The sequence below is a fragment of the Parambassis ranga genome, chromosome 13 (assembly GCF_900634625.1).
Source record: "Parambassis ranga chromosome 13, fParRan2.1, whole genome shotgun sequence".
Lineage (NCBI taxonomy): Eukaryota > Metazoa > Chordata > Actinopteri > Ambassidae > Parambassis > Parambassis ranga.
Genome location: NC_041033.1, coordinates 9,490,665 through 9,511,268, shown reverse-complemented (window position 1 = coordinate 9,511,268; position 20,604 = coordinate 9,490,665). Strand labels below are relative to the sequence as shown.

Here is a 20,604-nt window from a genome sequence, read left to right as displayed (position 1 = left end):
CTTGCTCACACACTCTTACCATTTGCTTATATAATATATAATATATAATAATATATAATTCTTAATAGTATTGAAATGACTCCATAGGAATATTTCTGCCAGAGAAAGTTGGTGTAACTCCTTTGTGAGTATGTATGTAACTGCTAATGGTTTTCACCATAGATGTCTCAGGCTCGAGGTGTAGGTTGAGCCAAAGAATGGCAAGAATCAATATGTAACAATCTACTTATTATAGCAAATCTGTCCCTTTCAAATTGATGCTGCTGCCCGGCTTATTGCTTTTGTGAAAAGCCAATTGTTTACACAATATAATACAATAAATAAAAAAGTAACCAGATGTCTAGCAAAATGAGCACTATGCCACTGTGAAGGGTGTGGACCTATGGGTGCCATTTAGGTTCATCAGGTATATCTATCTGTTTTTACAGTTGAGTTGATGGAGGCTGATTTCAAATAAAAGCTAATGTTTGTCTGTAAATTCTTTAAGTGTAAATAATTAGTAATTCCATGCTAACCTGTCACCATACCAGTTTTGACAGATTATCACGGTTGTGCTTACAGGTTGTTATTTAGCAAGTAGTGTGCACATTCATAATGACACATTTGTAAGTAAGTTGTTAATATATAATAATCATAGTTATACATTTTCTACAATCAGGATATGTAGCTATGTATACTTACGGGTATGAATATTGCCAAAATGGGATTCTCTGTTTTCGACGCAGTGAGATTGAAGCGTTTCATTAATCTTAGGGAGCTGTCGGAAAGAAAGGCATTTTATTGGGAAGTCAGATGAGGAAACATGTGGTCCCTCGGGGGTGAAGTCAGTAAATGTGGACTATACAAAAAACAAATGATTAAAATTTGAAATTTCATTAAAGCATCAGCCTAGTTTTACAATAACTGCAATTACCATAAGCAATTTCCACAGCTCTATAGATATGGATTTAGCATTGCCAGTAGCTCAACAGTGAATTAGGTCTCTCTCTCTCTCTCTCTCTCTCTCTCTCTCTGTTGGTCTTGAATGGTGCTGGAATGGAATTCACAAATTAGTGTCGTCTGATGGAAATGTGCTAATTGCTGTTGTTAAGCTGCTGCAATAATTAGGTTATGATGGCAGACTGCTACACATGTTGCATGTACACACACACACACACACACACACACATGCACACACACGCTTGCACGAATGTAAGCACGCTCGGGCAATCGAGCAGCCGAGGGCCAGCATCCCCTCTCCAGTATGGTGGAAATAGAAGGCCAGATTTAATTACTCATTTTACAGTCCATCTGTGAGTATAATTTTCCAGACATAGAGTCAAACACGGTGCAACAGTTGACAACAGTATCTCCTGCTGTGGCTTTGAGTAATGTGTTTTTTTGTTGTTGTTTGTTTTTTTAACCACTGTACAGTGTAATGTAGTAACACTAAGTAAATGATTAGATTAGTCTGCTGGCCATTTAGCTGTGGAAATATCTGCATAGTAATATGAAAGAGACAAAGCACAGAGGCAAGAGGATAAAGGTTGTTGTAATAAGAGCTCAGATCTTCTGCTGGCTTGAGATCTTTCTTTTCCATGAACACAGTGAATATATGTGTGAGGAGATGTGAAGGCAGATACTCTTAACTCAAGTTACTACTTTGTATTTGTGGCTGTTTTCATCCTTACTTGCATGAACATTTTTCTTTAACTCGCTTTGCTATTTTGAGCATTCGTCAATGCACAGGCCTGCTTATCAACATGCTGTTTAATGGCTCAGTGCTTCAGTAGAGATTACTGGATTGCTAACCTCATCAAAGACATCAGCACCCCCCAGACTCTTTAACCTTGGAGACCTGACTCTCTCTTTCAGCAGTTTATGTGATGTGTGTGCATGTGTGTGTGCTTGTAGCCTAGCTCAGCAAGCTGCTATACATTAATGTAAAATTAATCCTTTCTTCATGCAGTCTTGTAAGAAGGTGCTCTCCCAACGTGAACATAAACCTTCTCTTCGCTTAGGTGCAGCGTGCTGGTCTTACATACAGATTCTACCTCCCTGGAACAACACTATGAAACTTTATTTGAGTTTGAATCTCATAGTTTCTTTTTCTACTTTCAAGAAATGAGACTACAGAATCTCTGTGCATTATAACTTTTAAATCCGTGTGCAAAATCTAAAACCACAGACAAATCTTTGTTACTTCTGACTGGTCATACTGCCGAACAAGAGCAACAAAACATGTGACACCTTGATGGTTTACAAAGGTGCCTCACCGGTGTCATCGTACCAACCCTGTCTCATTTTAAATAGGCAGTTGTGATTGATTATTGTGCAGATCTATTTGAATGAGAGGGCAAGCAGACGTAGTCTGCCAGAGTATCTGACATGAGTTCTCAGATTTATCTGGTTCCCAGGATAGATACCCCACTATACAGAAGCAATCTGACCTGTACACAGAGCAGACTCTAAAATGGATGGGCGGGTGGGCTGGCATGATTTATTAAAATGACATCTTTCACTTGTTTACTTGTTTATTAAATATGAATTGTTCATCTCATGGCAGTTGGACATTTTTTGCATGAATTAAAATGCACAAATTATTTATGATAAATGAAAAGCCATGTTTAATTTAAAACAACTCACTGCATTTCACTCTGTCTGCCTTTTTTTATTGAGACATACTATAAGAAAACAGCTGGATAGCATTTGAGTGTTATTTCAGACTCATGGCAATAAAGGTTGTATTTGAAGCTGCAATACAAGGACAAAAACAGTGACAACACACATCAGGACACTTACTCCTCTGTTCTTGTTGATGCCCCAGCATTTGCAAATAAAATGTGTGAGTATTCAAACATTTTAGTGACACACAGAAATGATACAATGAAAAACTCATTGATTTTAAAGTAGCTGGTGCCTATTTCAAAAATCAAAAAATTACTGAATGTCATATAAGACAATCAGTTAATCCACATCAGCAGACATAATTATTAGCTGAAATTGTATTATTGGGACAATAAGAGCAATTTTAGTTTATTGTTTATCAGCCAGCACACATTTGAGGTCAACGCCTTGGTAAAGGAAGGTGTTTACTCGATGTGGGCGTTTGAGACTGCAGGATTTCATTGCAGTGCTCTGACACAGCCGGCCGCCGTTTTAGCATTCAGGACACAGAGGGAGAGACAGAGAGGGGTAGAAAGAGAGAGACCAAGAGAGTGAAGAAGCAGAAGAGGAAGTAGAATGAGCCAAACAGGAACACAGAGGGTTTTGAGGCTGAATAAGAGACAGAGTCTTTTAGCATTCCTGCTCTGATGCCAAAACGTTCACTGAATCAAGGATGCCTTCTTCACCAGGGCTTCAATGGTAGCTCTGTCATTTACTTGTATTCTTAAAATCTATTCACACTGCAGGTGCATTCAAAGAAAGAGATTTTTATAGGTGACTTTTACAGGTGCTGAGGATTTGTCCTGATTTTAGTGTTAGCTGTTGCAGGCTCAGCTGCACTTTAGTTCGTCCTTATAGTCTGCACTCCATTGTTTTGTTTTTGCTGTTTGTATGTTAGCTCTGGAAAAAAAGTAAACTATTTATACATATTTTCCAGGACAGTATTGTCCACAGATCAAGGCGATTCCAAATGATTTCAATAGAACTTTACTCATGTTCTACTTTTTTTATGCAAAGTGGTTTACCAGCAAATTGGATTAGTAAGTAGTTTGACAGTACAGTCCCCCACACCAGTGCTCAAACAAACAATACTGATGACCACAAAAATAAACACTTTTAGTAGATTTTAGTTGAGCTTCATGAATTACAGCAAATACGTTGCAACACATTGCACAACCCCAAGTCCTAATGCACTTAATTCCCTGTTGATCTTCCAGATTATGCTGCCTTATCACACCCGTAGTAACCTACTTAACTCATTCTGTAACTTACTTACTGACATCCATTTATTTATTAGGTTTAATTTGGCAGCTTTAGTTTAGTTCAGCGTGATATAATTTCCCTAACACTGAGTCACTGGTGTCATAATGGATGTTATAGAGCGTATTTAAATAGGCAGAGAGTCAGAGAAGTACATCAACAATGGATATATCCTGGTTTGTTCTGCAGAATAGTCATTGCACTGATTTCAGTTTCTTTTCATGTAGCCATGCAGCCCTAAGGAGCTCTGCGGTGGAGAGTTCAGTCCTACGATCTGACCTCAATCAGCTCAGATTAAAGCTGTGATCCCACGTCTGGCCTCCTGCGACCTGCTTCGTGATGCAGCGTACCCCCAACTCTGAGCAGGCAGAAATTATTCTGAGAACTCAACGTTCATCCCTCACCACCACACGAGTCAATGCAGTGGATCCCTTTTGATGTTATTTAGGAATGTATCATCATCTCTGCACTGGTGGTGGCTAGGTCCCACCCACCAAGTAATATACATCAGCACATAGTGTGTGTAGCATACAGCAGGCCTGGGATAGGCAGTTGTTTTTCATTTTAATTTAATGTCTGAAATGACACAGGAGAGTTGAATTGGGCCAGGGAAGATACCACACAGACCTAGAACATTTATCATCTCAGTGTCTCTGCTGACCTGACTAGAACTGGGTCCCTCCTCACACTGTCTGACTCACAGTTTACTGAGAGCCAGTCCCACCTTCCTCTTAAACAATAACAACACTGACTCACCAACACAGCCTCTATAGAAGCAAATACCCAAGCTTTACTGAACATTTGTCTCTTATTACAATCAAACTGGGCTCACATTTTTCAGTGTAATGTCATCGTTGCATCATTATAGAACAGGGCAGGTTGCAATGCGTTACACTGTGAATGATGCAGTACCTTCCTCTGATGGTGGTTGCTGTTGTTTCTGTCTGTCTGGTGCTTTACTTGTTTATAAGCTTGTTTTTCTCTTATTTTTTATGTCATATGGTTTATGTCTATCATCACAGGTACAGCCAAGGATAAGGCCTCACTGGTTAGCATGCTTTCTTTAGAAGATATCTGCAACAGAATATAATTAGTTAATAGTTGCCTATGATGTAACAGCATAGCTATTATTTCTTCACACTGTTCATTTTTTGAAATCTCCAAGGACCTCGTTTATTTGATTTGTTTTCTAGCTGCCTTTTTGAGTAGCTTTAGGCACTGAGGTTTTTTTTTATTATTGTTGATATGACAGACATTTGTACCTTTAAACTACAGATGTTAATGGCATGTCCAAATGGTGTAAAATGCTGATGCTGTCGTTAATTCAGTCCAGTTCCAGAGATGCTGATGATTGTCACCTAAGATCTGACCAGCTTGGCTCTCATTTAAATCACAGCAGCTTCAGAGCGTCTCTTGGCAGCGAGGATGCTGTGACACTAGTTCATCTGTACGTCGAGGCTTATTTAGCCTGCTGAGAGTGAGAGCCCGCTGCTCGTATTAGATTCTGTCTCTGGCAAAGTGGGGATGATTAGATAAAGTGTGTCTGGTGGAGTGGAGCACTTTTTCACTTTACAGTAGCTATGCCTGTGAATGAATGGAGAGGAGAACTCCACTTTCTGACAATAACACAGACAGGTTTTTAATGCATCTGGGAGCTAAGGCTTTAATTACTGCTCTAATTAAGCAGTGTTTATACTGCACTGTACTATGCTATGAGTTTACAAATCTTACATTTAGAGGGCATTATGTGGAATTTCTTATGGGCATTGTAAACAGAAATTACTCCTAAAGGCAGATGCAATGAGTTAGAGTAAAGACAAAGCAGAGAAATTAAAGAGGAGTGGGCTGCAGAGAAGAAAAACAATACAATTCAGTACAATAGCTCTCATTTTGTATCCCCTTCTTACTGTAGTGTCCCCTTTGCCTGCACTTCCTTCTGTCATAACACAATAACTGAGCTCTGACGTCTTAAAAGGCATTGCAGGAGTATAGAGGTGCTTGAAGAGAAAATTGCAGCAGCTTACAGCGGCTGGAGAGAAATACCATTTTGTCTCACTCAAGATGGATTCCACAGTGAAATTTCAGAGGACCAGTACAGAATCAAAATGGAGAAGCCAGAAGGGAGGAGAGTAAAAAAAGGCAGTGGACAGCTATGAAGGAGATGTCTGAATTTTTGTTTTAGCTGCTGCAGAAGCAAATGTAGTCTAATTCCATCTCATTTCATACAAGCAGTCAAAAAAAATATTATTTCTCTGCAGATGTGTATAGAACCAGTAAATATAAGGCTAAAATATGTTATTGTATTTTATTTTATTTTTAATTTTTTTCATGTGGCCTCCTTGGCCCCTGATAAAATTTCCTCCTACCAATCATCTTTCATACCGGCATGCATGACTGCCGGCATCTCCACGCACACACACACACACATACAGAGTCACACCCTCCCTCCCTCTCTTTATAGATTCCACTTGCTGGTTGCCCATCTAACAGCCCCGTATGTAAACCCGTGAAACCCCTTCAGGACATCAAATCCATGGAATCTGTTGTCGGCTCTATCTAGGTCAATGCTTACAATAGCTGTGCAGTTTTGTTTTGCTTCTCCCGCCTCTCTCTGTATTTCCCCCTGTTTGCTTAACGCCACAAGGTTGATTTTCCTTTGCCTGTGTCAACATCAAAAATGCATATAAATTGTAAGCACATTAAGCACGCATTACCTCCTTCATACACATTAGTCTCCCGTGGAATATTAAAACATGTAGTAGTTTGACTTTAAGATTAGGGTGTAATCTAATATTACATTCGAGTTATTTGTCATTATTTCTATTCTTTTTTTTTTATTGTTTAATTGGTTTGGACTGTGTCATAATGAGACGGCCTTTTCTGGTTAGCATAGCACTGAGGCCTAGCACTGCAAGATGAAATGTATGAGAAAGACTTTACTTATATTGTGACATACAGTTGTTTTCTGTATGTATCTATAGGGGAAGATGTTACATGACCTAAGGGAAGGTGCATCTAATTTATTAACCCCCACGGAAAAAAGAAAACATCCATCTCTGCCTCTACATGCATTTTTCTATAATTTTAAATGTATGTTTGGAAAGCTACTTCCAAATAAGCACAATGTTTATTACTATGCATCACATTTGCAAATTACTGCTTGTGTTTCCTTTTCATCACATATAACTTTGTGTTATAGACTTGAAAACCCACAGCTCCCCTTGTTCAATGAATTGCGCATAGCTAATCGGCTTTAGCTGCTCCCACTCAGCCCCTGTTCGTTCTACTTTTGGTTAAATTGCTGATATGACTGCCTTCAGACATCGGGTGCAATCAAAATTAAATATGCAGAGACTTTTTTTTAGTAATCGTAGCAGTCCAGATCACAGTCCCTGAGGACTACAAAGTGTTGAAGAGTGTTGGGTATACAGTTTAATCACTGGACATTTATAACATATCCAAGCTTAATAATCCACCATAGTAAGTTACACAAAGACCTAATTTGTTTTTGACAAAGTTTCACTAATAATTATTCTCTAGTCCAATTTATCATAATGTATGTGCAGGTAATGCTACATTTAGCCTACTGCCAATCGAATGACACATACTGTATTATCACATCCATGCCTTGATTTCTTGGCATCCATGTTGCTTTCTAAATATTATTATTGCATCTGATTCCACACATATTCAAATATAAACCTTTCTTAAGTATAGGTACTTTGGAAATATTACTAATCATAACCCTATAAATTCAAAAGATCAGTGGTTGAGTGCACAGATTGACTGTTTTGTCACACAACAAGCAACAAAGGGTCTTAAAATTTGCGATCGTCCCTCGTACTCTACACTAGTATCCATGGCCTCTGTGTTGAGAGAATGCATGTATGTCTCCTCAATCCATGTGAAATGATGAATTCATCGCCAACACATCCCAGCGTTCCACTGACAGCCATACATGCTAAAGCCATCATTTTGATAAAGATTGATTTTTATGCCATAGACCTTTTCTCAGCCCTGTGTGTTTGTTTGTCCTATCTTTATTTTAAGGTTAACTGTGGTTTGTCTGTTATGGAGAATCTTCTGAGGTCTTGAAGTGTGTCCACATGTGACTTACTTTACGTACTTACTTGACCTAACTGATCACCCTGATCTGAGTCTACACAGCAACTCTCAATCAACTCTGAACACTAATGTGTGATCCTGACGTACTGCTTCCTAAGAAGCTTTCAGATGCAAGGTCCCTGTATAACACCATATACTGTGCACTGTAATATTTTTCTTCCAGTGTTACCTATAGCTGTTTCTCCTTTGGCTCTAAAGTCTTCCTACGCTGCCTCTGTCTTAGCATGCCCACCAGTGCACACAGAAGACAATCTCCTGTAAATTGCTTTTTCAATCAGTTTTGACATCAATCTGCTCCCATGGGATCGTGGGCATTCATGTGATGGCGGAGACGAAGGTTTCTTTCCTTATGGATGTTGACAACCCTACTCAGCCTGGTTTGATCTGCAGAATTAACATAATATTACCATACTTACAGAACAGGCTGTGACAGCCCAAGAGGTATTGGCTTCTTATAGCAGATGCTGGCACCAGTGAGGTTACTGCAACAGCACAAAGACAAGACAATAAAAGCAGTTTAAGGTTCAAGACATATATGACATGCAGATCTGAATTTATTACCACAATTTATTAACAGTCATGGTCATTTACATTGATCCAGGATGGGATGAAGGATCTTTTCATCTCCAGTTTATTCCATGTAGAATTAACAGATAACTTTCAAAGGTTTAGCATGCTGTAAGATTCAAACTTAAGCAGCACTATCCATAAGCAGCGGTAAATGACATTAAATTATTTGTACCTTAAATGTTGTTTTGATACACACAGCTGCTGCCTTTCATGTGTTGCTATTTGCTCTTCTCATCTGTTCCAGGACAAAGATATCTCATCACATCCACAGGAGCCTTGTATATTGTGGACGTCCTGCCTGAGGATGGGCTGAACAACTATCGCTGCACCACCCGGCATCGGTACACCGGTGAGACTCGGCAGAGCAACAGCGCACGTCTCATTGTCTCAGGTCAGTACTGCAAATGTCAAATATTCATGTGTCATTTTGTATGGTATACTTTTCTAAGATCATCTTTACACTTTGAAAAAGTTAACTTTAAAAAACAAAAGAAGACAAAAGAATCTCTATATATAGATATTATCACTGAGGGCCATTTATATTCACCTCCTCTTAGGTCGCCATTGAATGATGCAGTTCAATGTTGGCTATGTTGTATAAGAATTTTTATTTGATTGAAATTGTATAGTAGTTTGTATAATAGCATGTGATAGAAAGGGAGCAGTCCTCTGTGCCATCTAATCTCTCCTAGGAGCACAGTGTTTCTCTCCTCTCCCCCATATAACAAAATATACAGTATATGGAACTGAATGTTGACCCTTAGAATCAATATTGGATTATACTGTGAAGTGCCTGGCAACGCTCACCACTAATTAACACTAAATTCTCTGCTCCTTCCAGACCCCACCAATGCTGAGCCAAGCATCTTGGATGGCTTTGACCACCGAGAGGTGATGATTAATCATCGGGTGGAGCTGCCCTGTAAGGCTTCAGGCTATCCAACGCCCAAATACCGCTGGCTGAAGGACAACAGCCCTTTGGAGCCTGACAGTCGCTTTCGCCAGACCATCTCAGGGTTGCTGATAGAAAGCGTGCAGCCCAGTGACTCGGGCACATATGTCTGTGAAGTGTGGAATAGTTATGGCAACGCTGAGGTCATGGGGCGCCTGTATGTCAAACGTAAGTATTATTTGTTGCAGAAGCTGCTGCACCACAGAATAAAATCTAAGTTAAAATGGTTCCCTCTACATATAATTACACATAAGGGAAAGTGAAATTAGATATCTGGAAAAATTATTGTCAATAGGGTTATAGACAAGAACCCAGAAATGAGCAGTATGTTCACACAGAATGTAGTTGTGATATACCACACAAGAAATTTGTACATGTCTTCTGAACTAAATGCTACTTTTCTCTAGTGCTGCACACAAACAATAGGGAATGGTGGCAGGTTCAAAAGCAGTGTATGACCATATATTATTATGCTGCTGCACAAAGGTAAATAATTAGTGAGAGATCAGTGCCATTTTAGTCTCATGGAAACATGTAAAAGTAAAAAAATATGTTTTAATCAATAGATGCCATAGCTTGATAAGCAACTGGTGTGCAGTACATAAGCTAGTACTAAATGTGAATGATTATGTTTATGGCACATCTATTTCTCTACACGTTTTGAAAATATTTGTGTGATTTTGTGTCCACAGAGCCTTTGAAAGCAGTGGTCAGCCCACGAAAGGTGAAGGGCAGTGTGGGTAGCAAGGTGTCTCTGTCTTGTAGCGTGAGTGGCTCAGATGAATATGAGCTGTCATGGTATCGCAATGGAGAAATCATCTACCCTGGCAACAATGTTCGTTTCACCGGGCTTAACCGGGAGAACCTCATCATGGAGGGAATGTCAAAAAGTGACGGAGGAGCGTACCAGTGCTTTGCAAGGAAGGGCAAGATGTCTGCACAGGACTTTGTGCAGGTCATCCTTGAAGGTAAAATAGTTGCAGTGTTTCTGCTTACACCAAAAGCCACACTGTCACAGCTGTTCTATGCATAATCAGTGAGTTAGCAGAACAGATTAAAGCCTTGGAAATCGATGGAGGGTTTATGTGTTAATGGCATGCTGCGGCGACTCTCTGCTGCCACTGGTATGATTGTCCCAGACTTCACAAACTCATGTACACACATTCCCTTTAATCTAATAGCTTACCTTGGCAGCGTTGCTCAGGCAACTGTCTCCTGTGGCCAGGGAGCTGTAAAAAGAAGATATTGATAATCTATAATCATGTGGAATAGACCTAGATTATCAGAGAGCAGCAACAAGCAGACAGGCATTTTAAAAGCCAACCACTCTCCATGTTTGAGAAGAAAGCTCCCGAATCACACTAAATGCACTGAATGATGAAGTCTTAACAAAAAGTCATGATTATTTCTATATCCTTTTGCTGCCTTATAATTGTATTTAATTACCTCCAGGAGTAACAGTTGGGACAACCATATGCAATGGTGCAAGAGTGTTTTAATTGATGAGAATTTCATTATAACGCTCTGCGATCTAACCATCCTGGCACAATAAAAAGGTTTATCTTAGCCTCCACAAATATACACAGTATAGTCATTATCAAGCAAGTCCATTGGTCTACAGTGATATCTATTAGCAGCTTAAAAGCACCATCCTATCCCAAGATTAATAAAATACAAGACAGTGCTGTTGGAATTGGTTTGATCCCTGCAGTATAATATCCAGGGATCAAACCTACAAGACACTCTTTTTATTTGCAGGGGAAAAAACACATCACAGAAAGAAGCCAAGAACAAAGGATTTGCTAGGTCAAAATAAAAAGAAATTTAAGATGTTTTGTTGGTCACTTAATAACTTTTTTTACTAGTTAAATTCTAATAATAGACAGACAGTTCCCAGCCAAATTCTGGCAGAGAGAGTGCTTGCTGTTTTTTGGCCAGGGAATTGTTTTATCACAGCTTCTCACCCTGTGCTTCCACACACTCTCTGCCTTGCTGCCAAAGTTTGATTACTTTAACAACTTAAAAACTTGTAAGACAAAATTTTACTGTGTTAAAAAAAGGGAACTACCTCTAGGCATTTCTTTCAGTTGGGCCAATCCCAAATGTATTGTCAGGGATCAGTGCTGAATTCCTTTCCTCTTTCCTGCTTTGCCTACTTACTGAATATCTGACTTAGTGTAAACTGTATGATTAAAAGCTTTGTTGGATTCATTTCTTTTATTTTAGCTTCTGTTTTATGCACCACCGTGTTCCGTTTTGTCCCTCAACACAGATGGTACCCCAAAAATCTTGTCCTCCTTCAGTGAGAAGGTAGTGAACCCAAATGAGCCCGTCTTCCTGTTCTGCAACGTGAAGGGCACACCGCCTCCCCGGTGCACCTGGTCTCTGGACGATGACCCTGTCATCAAAGACAGCCACCACCACCTGGGCCATTACGAGACCCACGAGGGCCATGTGGTCAGCCAGCTCAACGTCACACACACCCAGGTGCAGGACGGCGGGGTGTACCGGTGCACGTGCAGCAACTCGGCCGGGGTTGTGTACCACCAGGCTCGAATAAACGTAAGAGGTGCTTGTCAATTCAGCTCCTCCAAGAACAACAATACACATACCTGTCTGTCTCTCTGTATGTCTGTCTCTGTGTCTTTGCAGCACATGAATTCTGCTTGTTGTTTGGGTCTAAAAATTAGATTCAAAACATTCGAGTCTTCTCTTCCATTTTGCTTTTTAAATTTTAAATACAATCTTACATTACATTTATATTACTAGTTTTCTTCTTAGCTGCTTGTAAATTTTAATACTGCAACATGCCAGTATTTTTTAGGTCAAATAAACTATCCTGGTTTGCTGCTCATAAGCGTATCTGGATATGTTTTGTAAATAGCCAGAAGAAAAATATATTTCTTCTGTTTGAATACATTTATCTGTGGTGTGCTTGTGTGTGCGAGGGAGTATTCATGTGTGTCTGTGTGAATTTACTCAAGCAGCCAATTCAGCTCCTCATGATCTGATCTTAAAGCGATTACTCTGTTTCAATTTATGAGAATATATTATAGTGGAGTTATAGGTATCACTTGCACAGTGTTATTTAAATGTTCTGTTTTCCTTCAGACGGCATGCTTTAATCTGCTTGTCATTTCACCACCCTCTACTTAGAGCTACACTTTAAATCTTGTTGTTAAACAAACAAGAAAAGCTTTAAACACAGTTTCTTTGCATCTTTTGCAGCGCTTGGTGGTAGGTACCACATGTGAAGCTTTGCAGAAACTCGTGAGCCTCTTTACAAAAAATTAACGCACACCTCACTGCTCTTGTGATTTAATGTCTATCCACAATCCTTATATTGTCTACAGAGAATCCTCTCTTTATCTCTTTCCATGTTTAGGTCGTGCCAGCATTCGTCCAATGAAAAACATCACAGCAATAGCTGGACGGGATGCCTTCGTTCACTGCCGTGTTATTGGCTACCCTTACTATTCCATAAAATGGTACAAGAACTCTGCTCTGCTGCCGTTCAACCACAGACAGCGAGCTTTTGAGAACAACGGCACACTGAAATTGAGCAACGTGCAGCAGGTGGATGCTGGAGAGTATAACTGCAAAGTGATGGTCCAGCCAAACAAGATGGACTCCCAGAGCGTCCATGTCCGTGTCAGAGGTCAGTTCCCCAGACCCACTTTGCTGTTTTATTTGGTGCAGTGTACAGCAAACAATTATCATTGCAAGATTTTCCTCCCACAATTTAAATATACTCTTTTAAAATGTAACAATCTTGAGAGTGTGACAGTGCTGAAGAATCCTGTAAATGGTCAAAAAATCAAATACTTCACTAGTCAGCTTTCATCTCATGTCTACACAATAAAATATAAATACAGTAGATCTCAGCAGACCTCTAAATTAATCTGCCTCCTCAGTATGCAATGGTGGCTGTGAGGACTGCATGATTGCCACTGATATTACAGGGCTAAGTGACTGATCTCCACTGAGATTTTACAACTGTAATAGGTAATACTAAAGAAGGCTTCCCCATGATGCCCCCATTTCCTTCCCTCTGTACAGTATGTTAGCTTGTTGTCACATATTACACTTTCCTGTGGAGCGAGGGAAACGGAGGGAGAAAGAGAGTGATGATATAAAGCAACACTTCCCAGTGGTGCTGTAGTGAGCGAGTGCATTTGTTAATTTACTCTGCTCATGCTTAAAATGCGGAAGTGTCTTTGGGGATCCCTGGAGTCCATTATCTCCACTTTGTTGTGAATTAAATAAGCTGCTAAAGTGCTGCTTATTTCAGTGTTATTTGAACTCACTGGACACTCATACAGATGACTTGTGTGATGGTTGGAGATTTCCCAGAGAATACAGGACAGGCAGTTTGAATTGAATAGAAATTTTATAACTGTGTGATTATAATATGCAGCCAGATTTGTGTTCTTTATGTATTCAAGCTATTTAAGCCAGAGGATTGAAACAAGATGATGCATCTCAAGGGATTTGAGTTCTAATTATTATCTGAAATACAACTGGTGTAATCAAGATTTTTAGGACACAGAATAAAAAACTATACTTTTGTAACAGTCAGACTGTAATATATGTACCGATACATTTACAGGTTAGTAGATCAATAGATATGTTTTCCATGGGTTTAGGTTCATTTATTTTTGAAGCAACCTGCATGTCTCAAAGTTATTTTCTTGTTCATGTTGTGTTTTGTGTGTAGCTTCCTGTGCTAAAAGGACAAAATGTTCCAGTCTTGAGAATGACAGGGTGTTATTGCAGAATGTTTTGCTATTCAGGTCTTTTGTGTTCCTTCAGTGACCTCTTTAAAGAATGATAGTTAGACGCTTGCAGGATTACTGGAAAAAAGGACACGCTACCTGCCACAGAATCCAGGGAATTAAGATGATCTTTGAAACCCAAGGCTGAAATCCCATTTGATCTGTATTTCTCCTCCTTGCCTGCAGTCCCTCCCTACATTCAGCCCTTTGAGTTTCAGCGCTTCACCATCGGTCAGCGTGTCTTCATACCCTGCGTGGTTATGTCGGGCGACCGTCCGTTGGACATCACATGGCAGAAGGACGGACGGCCAATCCCCGTCAGCTTGGGCGTGACTGTGGATAACATTGACTTCACCAGTTCACTGCGGATCTCCAACCTTACACCCGACCACAATGGCAACTACACCTGCATCGCCCGCAACGAGGCCGCGGCTGTTGAGCACCAGAGTCAGCTCATTGTTAGAGGTGAAGTTATACATTACTATAATCTGTTATATGTGTACCAGTGACAAACATATAAAGACACAAACATCTGTTTCTGTGCAGTCCCTCCCCAGTTTGTGGTTCAACCAGAGGACCAGGATGGCATTTATGGGAAAACTGTGACTCTTAACTGCTCCGCTGAAGGCTATCCACCACCCACCATTGTATGGGAACATTCCAAAGGTATAGTGCGCACAGAAGTTCTGTTCATATGTACATACAGTAAGTAAATGGTACTTAGTTGTGCTACAAAAGAAAGTCACAAAGCCAAAACAAGAAGAGGGGATTTTACGTGTGGCTGGGTTCCATTTGTTTTAGCCCACACCTAGTGCATATGTGTGTTAATGTGCAGACATACAAACAGCATTTGCACTGCAAACACAGGCTGGGGGCTTTTCCACCTGCATCATTAGAAAATCATCAGAGGGAGGCGGAAACAGACAGACGGACAGAAAGGCAGCAGGTGAGTTCAGCCACTTGAGCAGGGCAGATGAAGAGGGGCCCCAGATGTTTGCTCCATCATCCATATAAACAGGGATGAAAGCTTCACCAACAGAAATACAACAACCAATGAGGAGTGAAGCATGTGTGTATGTGTGTGCATGTCTGTGTATGTGCTAGGCCCCATGATCAAAGGAATGAAAGAATCAGATTTTTTTTCTACCCTTTGATGGGATTTATTTGTGTGTGTGTGTGTGTGAGTGAGAGAGAGAGAGAAGCAAGCCTCATGCCTGCTTAGCACTGTCTGACCATTCCTGATCAGTATGTATGAAGAGCTCAGGCTGAGCAATGTGTGTCTACTCACTTGTAGCGTCTGAAACAAACCATACTGATCCAGATCCAGAGGGTCACAGCACTATGTTCAGTCAGCAGTGTCTCATATTTTTACTTCAGTCAGTCTGTATAGTCATTGCACTTTTCAATCAGAAGCAAAACATATCCTTGGTAGGTGGCTTTGACAGCTAATGTCTAATCTGTTGTAAGCCAGAGTGCAGTTCATCCAGAGAATAGCCGTCTGGCATACTTTTACTGCAACCGATGTAGCTAAGAGCCAGATGAGTGTCTCTGGAACAGTAAGTAAAGGTCAACTGCTATTAGCATAACGACTAGCACTATTTGGATATGCAAAATCCATAATTCAAGGAAGAACACATCTGCCGCCCTCTCCCTCTGTCTCTGAGCCAGGGGAGCAGGAACAAAGTCACCACTTGACCCTTTGCTAGCCACAATCACTTGACTGCATTTTAATTAAAAAGCAAAAAACCCACAGCTCCCTAAATGGCCTAATCTGTACACGCTAACTTTAACACAAGGTAATGCAACGGCAGCCTCGGTTCACATGTGTTTAATACTACATGAGCAAGGTGGAATACAGTGCTTTTATTACTGCAAGAACAGAGTTCTCTAAAGTCAAGAGCTTTATAATTCAGTGTTAGTGACATGTGTTACAGGCTGTCAGTGTGGAATGAGACACTGTTTTTTGCAATAAAAGTAGGTGGTCGCAGGTCAGAATATGCCAACTGGCTTCAAATGTCAGTCATATAGGGACCTTTGAGACCTAAGAATATGTTGTTTGTTCATACAATGGGCACATCCATACCCTCAGGATTAGCTTGACCTCAACTGAAGGGTTTTAAGGTTTTATTTTTTGTATGTGTTATTTTGAATGTATTATGTTCAGGTGTTGAAAAACAACAAATACTGCAGACTGCAGTGGACATCCACAAGTCCAGGCCCAGCACTGAAGACCAGCTGCAGTACAGGGCCTCCCCCTCTGCACCAATCTGCCGTCTTGTTAAACATGAGCATTATGTCTGGTCTGATTGCATCACAGCAGCAGCTCAGCCTGTTTCACTCTGCATAGCAGCTGTTTGGTGATTTACGGATTTAGGCCTTGTGTTAAGAAACATGTTTACAATCCTCCCTAAATCTGACAGCCTTTGTCATCAAGTCTGTAAACACAGACGCATGGTCAAATAAATGTGCGGACACACACACACACACATGCACACACACACTAGGTTATATTACTTACGTTGTTTAAGCGGAATACATATGCCCTGTTTTTTCCATATATGTAGGCATGTGCTGCCTATTTAAGTCATCTTGTATCCTTTCTCGTCCTGCTTGCACTAGGTGCGGGTGTCCCCCAGTTTCAGCCCATTCTTCTGAACAGTGGATCTCGTATCCAGCTACTGAGCAACGGTTCGCTGCTGATCAAACATGTGCTGGAGGACGACAGCGGCTTCTACCTGTGTAAGGTCAGCAACGATGTGGGAGCTGATGTCAGCAAGTCCATGTACCTCACCGTCAAAAGTAAGAGCCTACACCTGATGCACTCATCAATAACAGCTGATTGCCAGTGGTCAACTTGTATTTCAGAGTCTGGGTGGGCTCAGCCTGATCAGTAGACAGAAATTTTGAGTGTGACAGATCTAAGTTTTGGTCATATTACATTAAAAAAGTGTCACACTTCTGGCCTAAATAATGATTAAATGAATGTAGAAGTTAAACAGCAAAGAGGTCACCCTTACAAACAGATTTTGTAACTTGCTGAAGTAAGGACAAGCGGTCACTTTGCATTTTCCTATTTGTTTCAAGACATTTGCCTTTCTACTATCGACCTGCCTGTGTCTATGCATGCATGTTCCCACTGCTCTCTTCAGTCGCTGGTATGTTAATGTCCCTGACGACAGGTCTCCTGCCTCAACTGAGCATTAGCATGTAGTTCCCCTATAGCACTAGGAGTGGCTCCTCATTTTCATGGTGCTTAGATGTGAGTGGGGCTTATTTTCCCTTTGCTACTGTTATCAAACTGGAGCACAAGGTTCCCTGCTGATGGGCAGCCCTCGTTCTGTCTCTTTTTTTTTCGCCTCACTTGCCCAAAGTCTGATACATAAAAAAAGTCCTTATAAAAGAGACAAATGGAGCTAAAATGGAATAAATGTCAGGTGTACAAATCAGTGTCCATAATTCTCTGTGTCTGACCTCTGACCCTTCTCTGGACGAGGAGACAAAGACAATAATTTGTGTGGAACTCTCCTTCTGGGTAAATCAGTATTTTTTCATCTTTAATCTTAGCTGGCATGTCATGGATATTCATGTATCACTGTAATTAAGCCTTGCAGTGTACAAGCCTGAGCTGTCAGAACTACAGCAGCAGGCTCAGAGACAAGCATACTCTGTGTTTTCATAGGTCAGTTTGCTGACTGTGGCACCCAGTTGCTATGCAGCGAATTGACCTATGGCTGTACTAACCTTTTTTTTCTTCCATTTCCTACCACGCAGAGAGCAAACACTGTGGCTGCAGCTACAGCAGACTTAACTCTCAGTAGCATTACAAACCCTGAACATTGATTTCTTTTTGAAATGAGTATATTTATGAAAATTACAAAGGAGCAAGTTCCTGTGGCCAACAGTATGCAGATAATAAATTGGACCTGATTGCAGTAAATCAAGGACTTCATTATACCAATATGCACCTTTCAGGGCAAAGGCAACGCTAACTAGGTTAGACTGAGATGATATAGCTCAGTAATCTAATCAGCACTGCTGTTGCCTTGAATATCAGTGAGGTCTGACCTTTTAGTTTTTGGTCTCTTTATGAGGTCATCTTGCAGTGTTTTGCCGGGTCATCTTCCTGCTTACTATTTGTCAGTGTTTTGTATGTAGGTGCATTGTACATTGCACGTGTCAGTTGCCTATAGGCAGAGACTAATAAATAAAGCAGTGTAATGGCCTGTTTTTTTTCGGTGTGTGCACCTTTTAGTAACACCTTTAAAGAAGATGAGATGGATGTTGAAGTGTTTTTCCCTCACTCACCTCCATTGCCTTGACACACCAATCATTGTGTGATCCTCTTTGTCGACCCCTCTCTGCTGTTGGACGTATATATGTGTGTGTGTCTTGGGAGTAGGTGAACAATAAATAATAGATACCTCAACCACATGGCAGAAGGAAAGAGCAGCGGTTTGTTTGTACAATTATATTGGCATAGGGTTTTTGATGATGCAGGAAATAAGTGTGTGTGAGAAGTAAACATGGGAAATTTGCATGTATGGTATTCTTTGTTGCTTATAGTCACTATCATCTACCATGGTGAGTGCGTGTGAGTGATAGAGAGAGGGCTCACCCATCGAATGCACTCTGTGGTTGCTCCAGGCTTTAGTTTCATGTTATACTCCGCACTATCAAAGGGAATTCTGAGAACTTCAGTTCTGAATAATGTACACTTGCTTCTAAAAACATGTACTTTCATTAATCTAAAGAGTAATGTTAACATTATTTACAGCTTCTATTATTGATGTGAAAACATGTTAAAAAGGATTTACATTTTTACAGTGTTTTGATGAAAAATAATTATGAGTAGTTGTTTTGCTTCTCATTACACTGTTGGAATTCCATTACAAGTTGATAATTATTTTTTCTTTGTATTGTTGAGTATGTTCCTTTTAACAGCGTGGACATGAAAAATCTTAAAATTGATATTTTAGACGCCAACCTGATGCATTAAAATAACACTGGAATCTCTTAAAAAAAGTGGTAGAAAAGTTAAAAAAAGATAAAATGATTATGTGGGGATATTGTATATGAGTTGTTATCACTCTCTGGTGGATAAATGTCTAGTTCTAATAAATATTAATACTAATAATGACAAGCTGGCATCATGCTACTATGCTGCTTATATAATATGTTGACACAGTTCTCTTTGTTCTCTCCTGAGTAACATTTTATTGCAGTGTCATTTTAAAGCTTCTAAGCCCTTGATGATTCAGTTTGCATTGATGTGTCATTTTTACAGTTGGAATAGTTCACATTAGAGGAAACAGTGATACATTCTTTGGGCCTTTAATAACACTTAATGTTTTGTTCATCCTCTGCTGCCATTGGCTGCTTTAGTCATTGCATGCTGACTCAGCCACATGCTTGTCACTCATCAATAGATCACATTACATTTTTTAAACCCTAAAATGTGCGCACGCATGTACTGAGATACTTTCAGTAAGTGTGCTTTCATGAGTGGTTCGAAAAAGGGAGACCATTACTGTACTCATGTTCACCGCTGCATCCACAGCTCAATGTTTGTGTGAGTATTTACGCATTTCCTGTTTTTTTGAGCAAATTGTTTTTGATTTCACACATACTGAAGTTATATATTTTTTTATTATGTTGTGTGCTTGTTTTTTGTATTCATGCATGGTGCATCGTGCAGTTGTGTACTCGAGTGTGTGTTATGAGTTGTTAGAAATCTTTATTGCATTGTGCCCCATTTAAATCTGTCAATACCTCAATTAGAAGGCGAGGCAAGAAGGAAGAGCCGTCTGCACATTTCTCTGCTTTATTTGCGCTCTCAGTCTGCCTTTGTTTCTTACACATCCAGCAAAGAGGGGAAGATTAAAAAGATAAATATCACATTATTTGTTTCATTTTAAGCCATTTTTCATTGCTAGCAGCTCTGTGTGTTTAAATCTGTCATTGCTGCCAACAAAGCAAATGTTTATTTACCATAACAGATCACAGTGCTGACAAAATACTTTAAATCTGAAAGTAAAAAGAAAGAAAGAGTGAAACATTATCATACATCAATTTGCTTTTAGTCCACCTTCTAAATCAACAGTGTCAGCTTAGTGAATCTTTTAAAGGGTTTGCTGAACTCATGTTTCAGTGTGATATTTCAACCATTTTTGGCTGATTAGCTCTCTGACAACAGAATGCATTTTTAGCAGGTTCAACAAACAGTCTGAAAACTCATCTAATAAATGTCAACAATTGTCAGTAATACCCATCATATTC

The 20,604-nt window shown here is 40.0% G+C and overlaps 1 protein-coding gene across 1 annotated transcript in view; it reads left to right on the top strand.

The window, feature by feature from the left end:
• Window positions 1–20,604, top strand: part of dscamb (Down syndrome cell adhesion molecule b) — an 89,500-nt gene that overhangs the window by 49,208 nt on the left and 19,688 nt on the right. Inside the window, exons 4-11 of the mRNA XM_028420175.1 lie at window positions 8,846–8,992; window positions 9,443–9,721; window positions 10,246–10,521; window positions 11,826–12,122; window positions 12,939–13,211; window positions 14,515–14,793; window positions 14,875–14,994; window positions 16,948–17,127. Coding sequence (XP_028275976.1) covers window positions 8,846–8,992; window positions 9,443–9,721; window positions 10,246–10,521; window positions 11,826–12,122; window positions 12,939–13,211; window positions 14,515–14,793; window positions 14,875–14,994; window positions 16,948–17,127 — 1,851 coding nt within the window. The remainder of the gene's footprint in view (window positions 1–8,845; window positions 8,993–9,442; window positions 9,722–10,245; window positions 10,522–11,825; window positions 12,123–12,938; window positions 13,212–14,514; window positions 14,794–14,874; window positions 14,995–16,947; window positions 17,128–20,604) is intronic.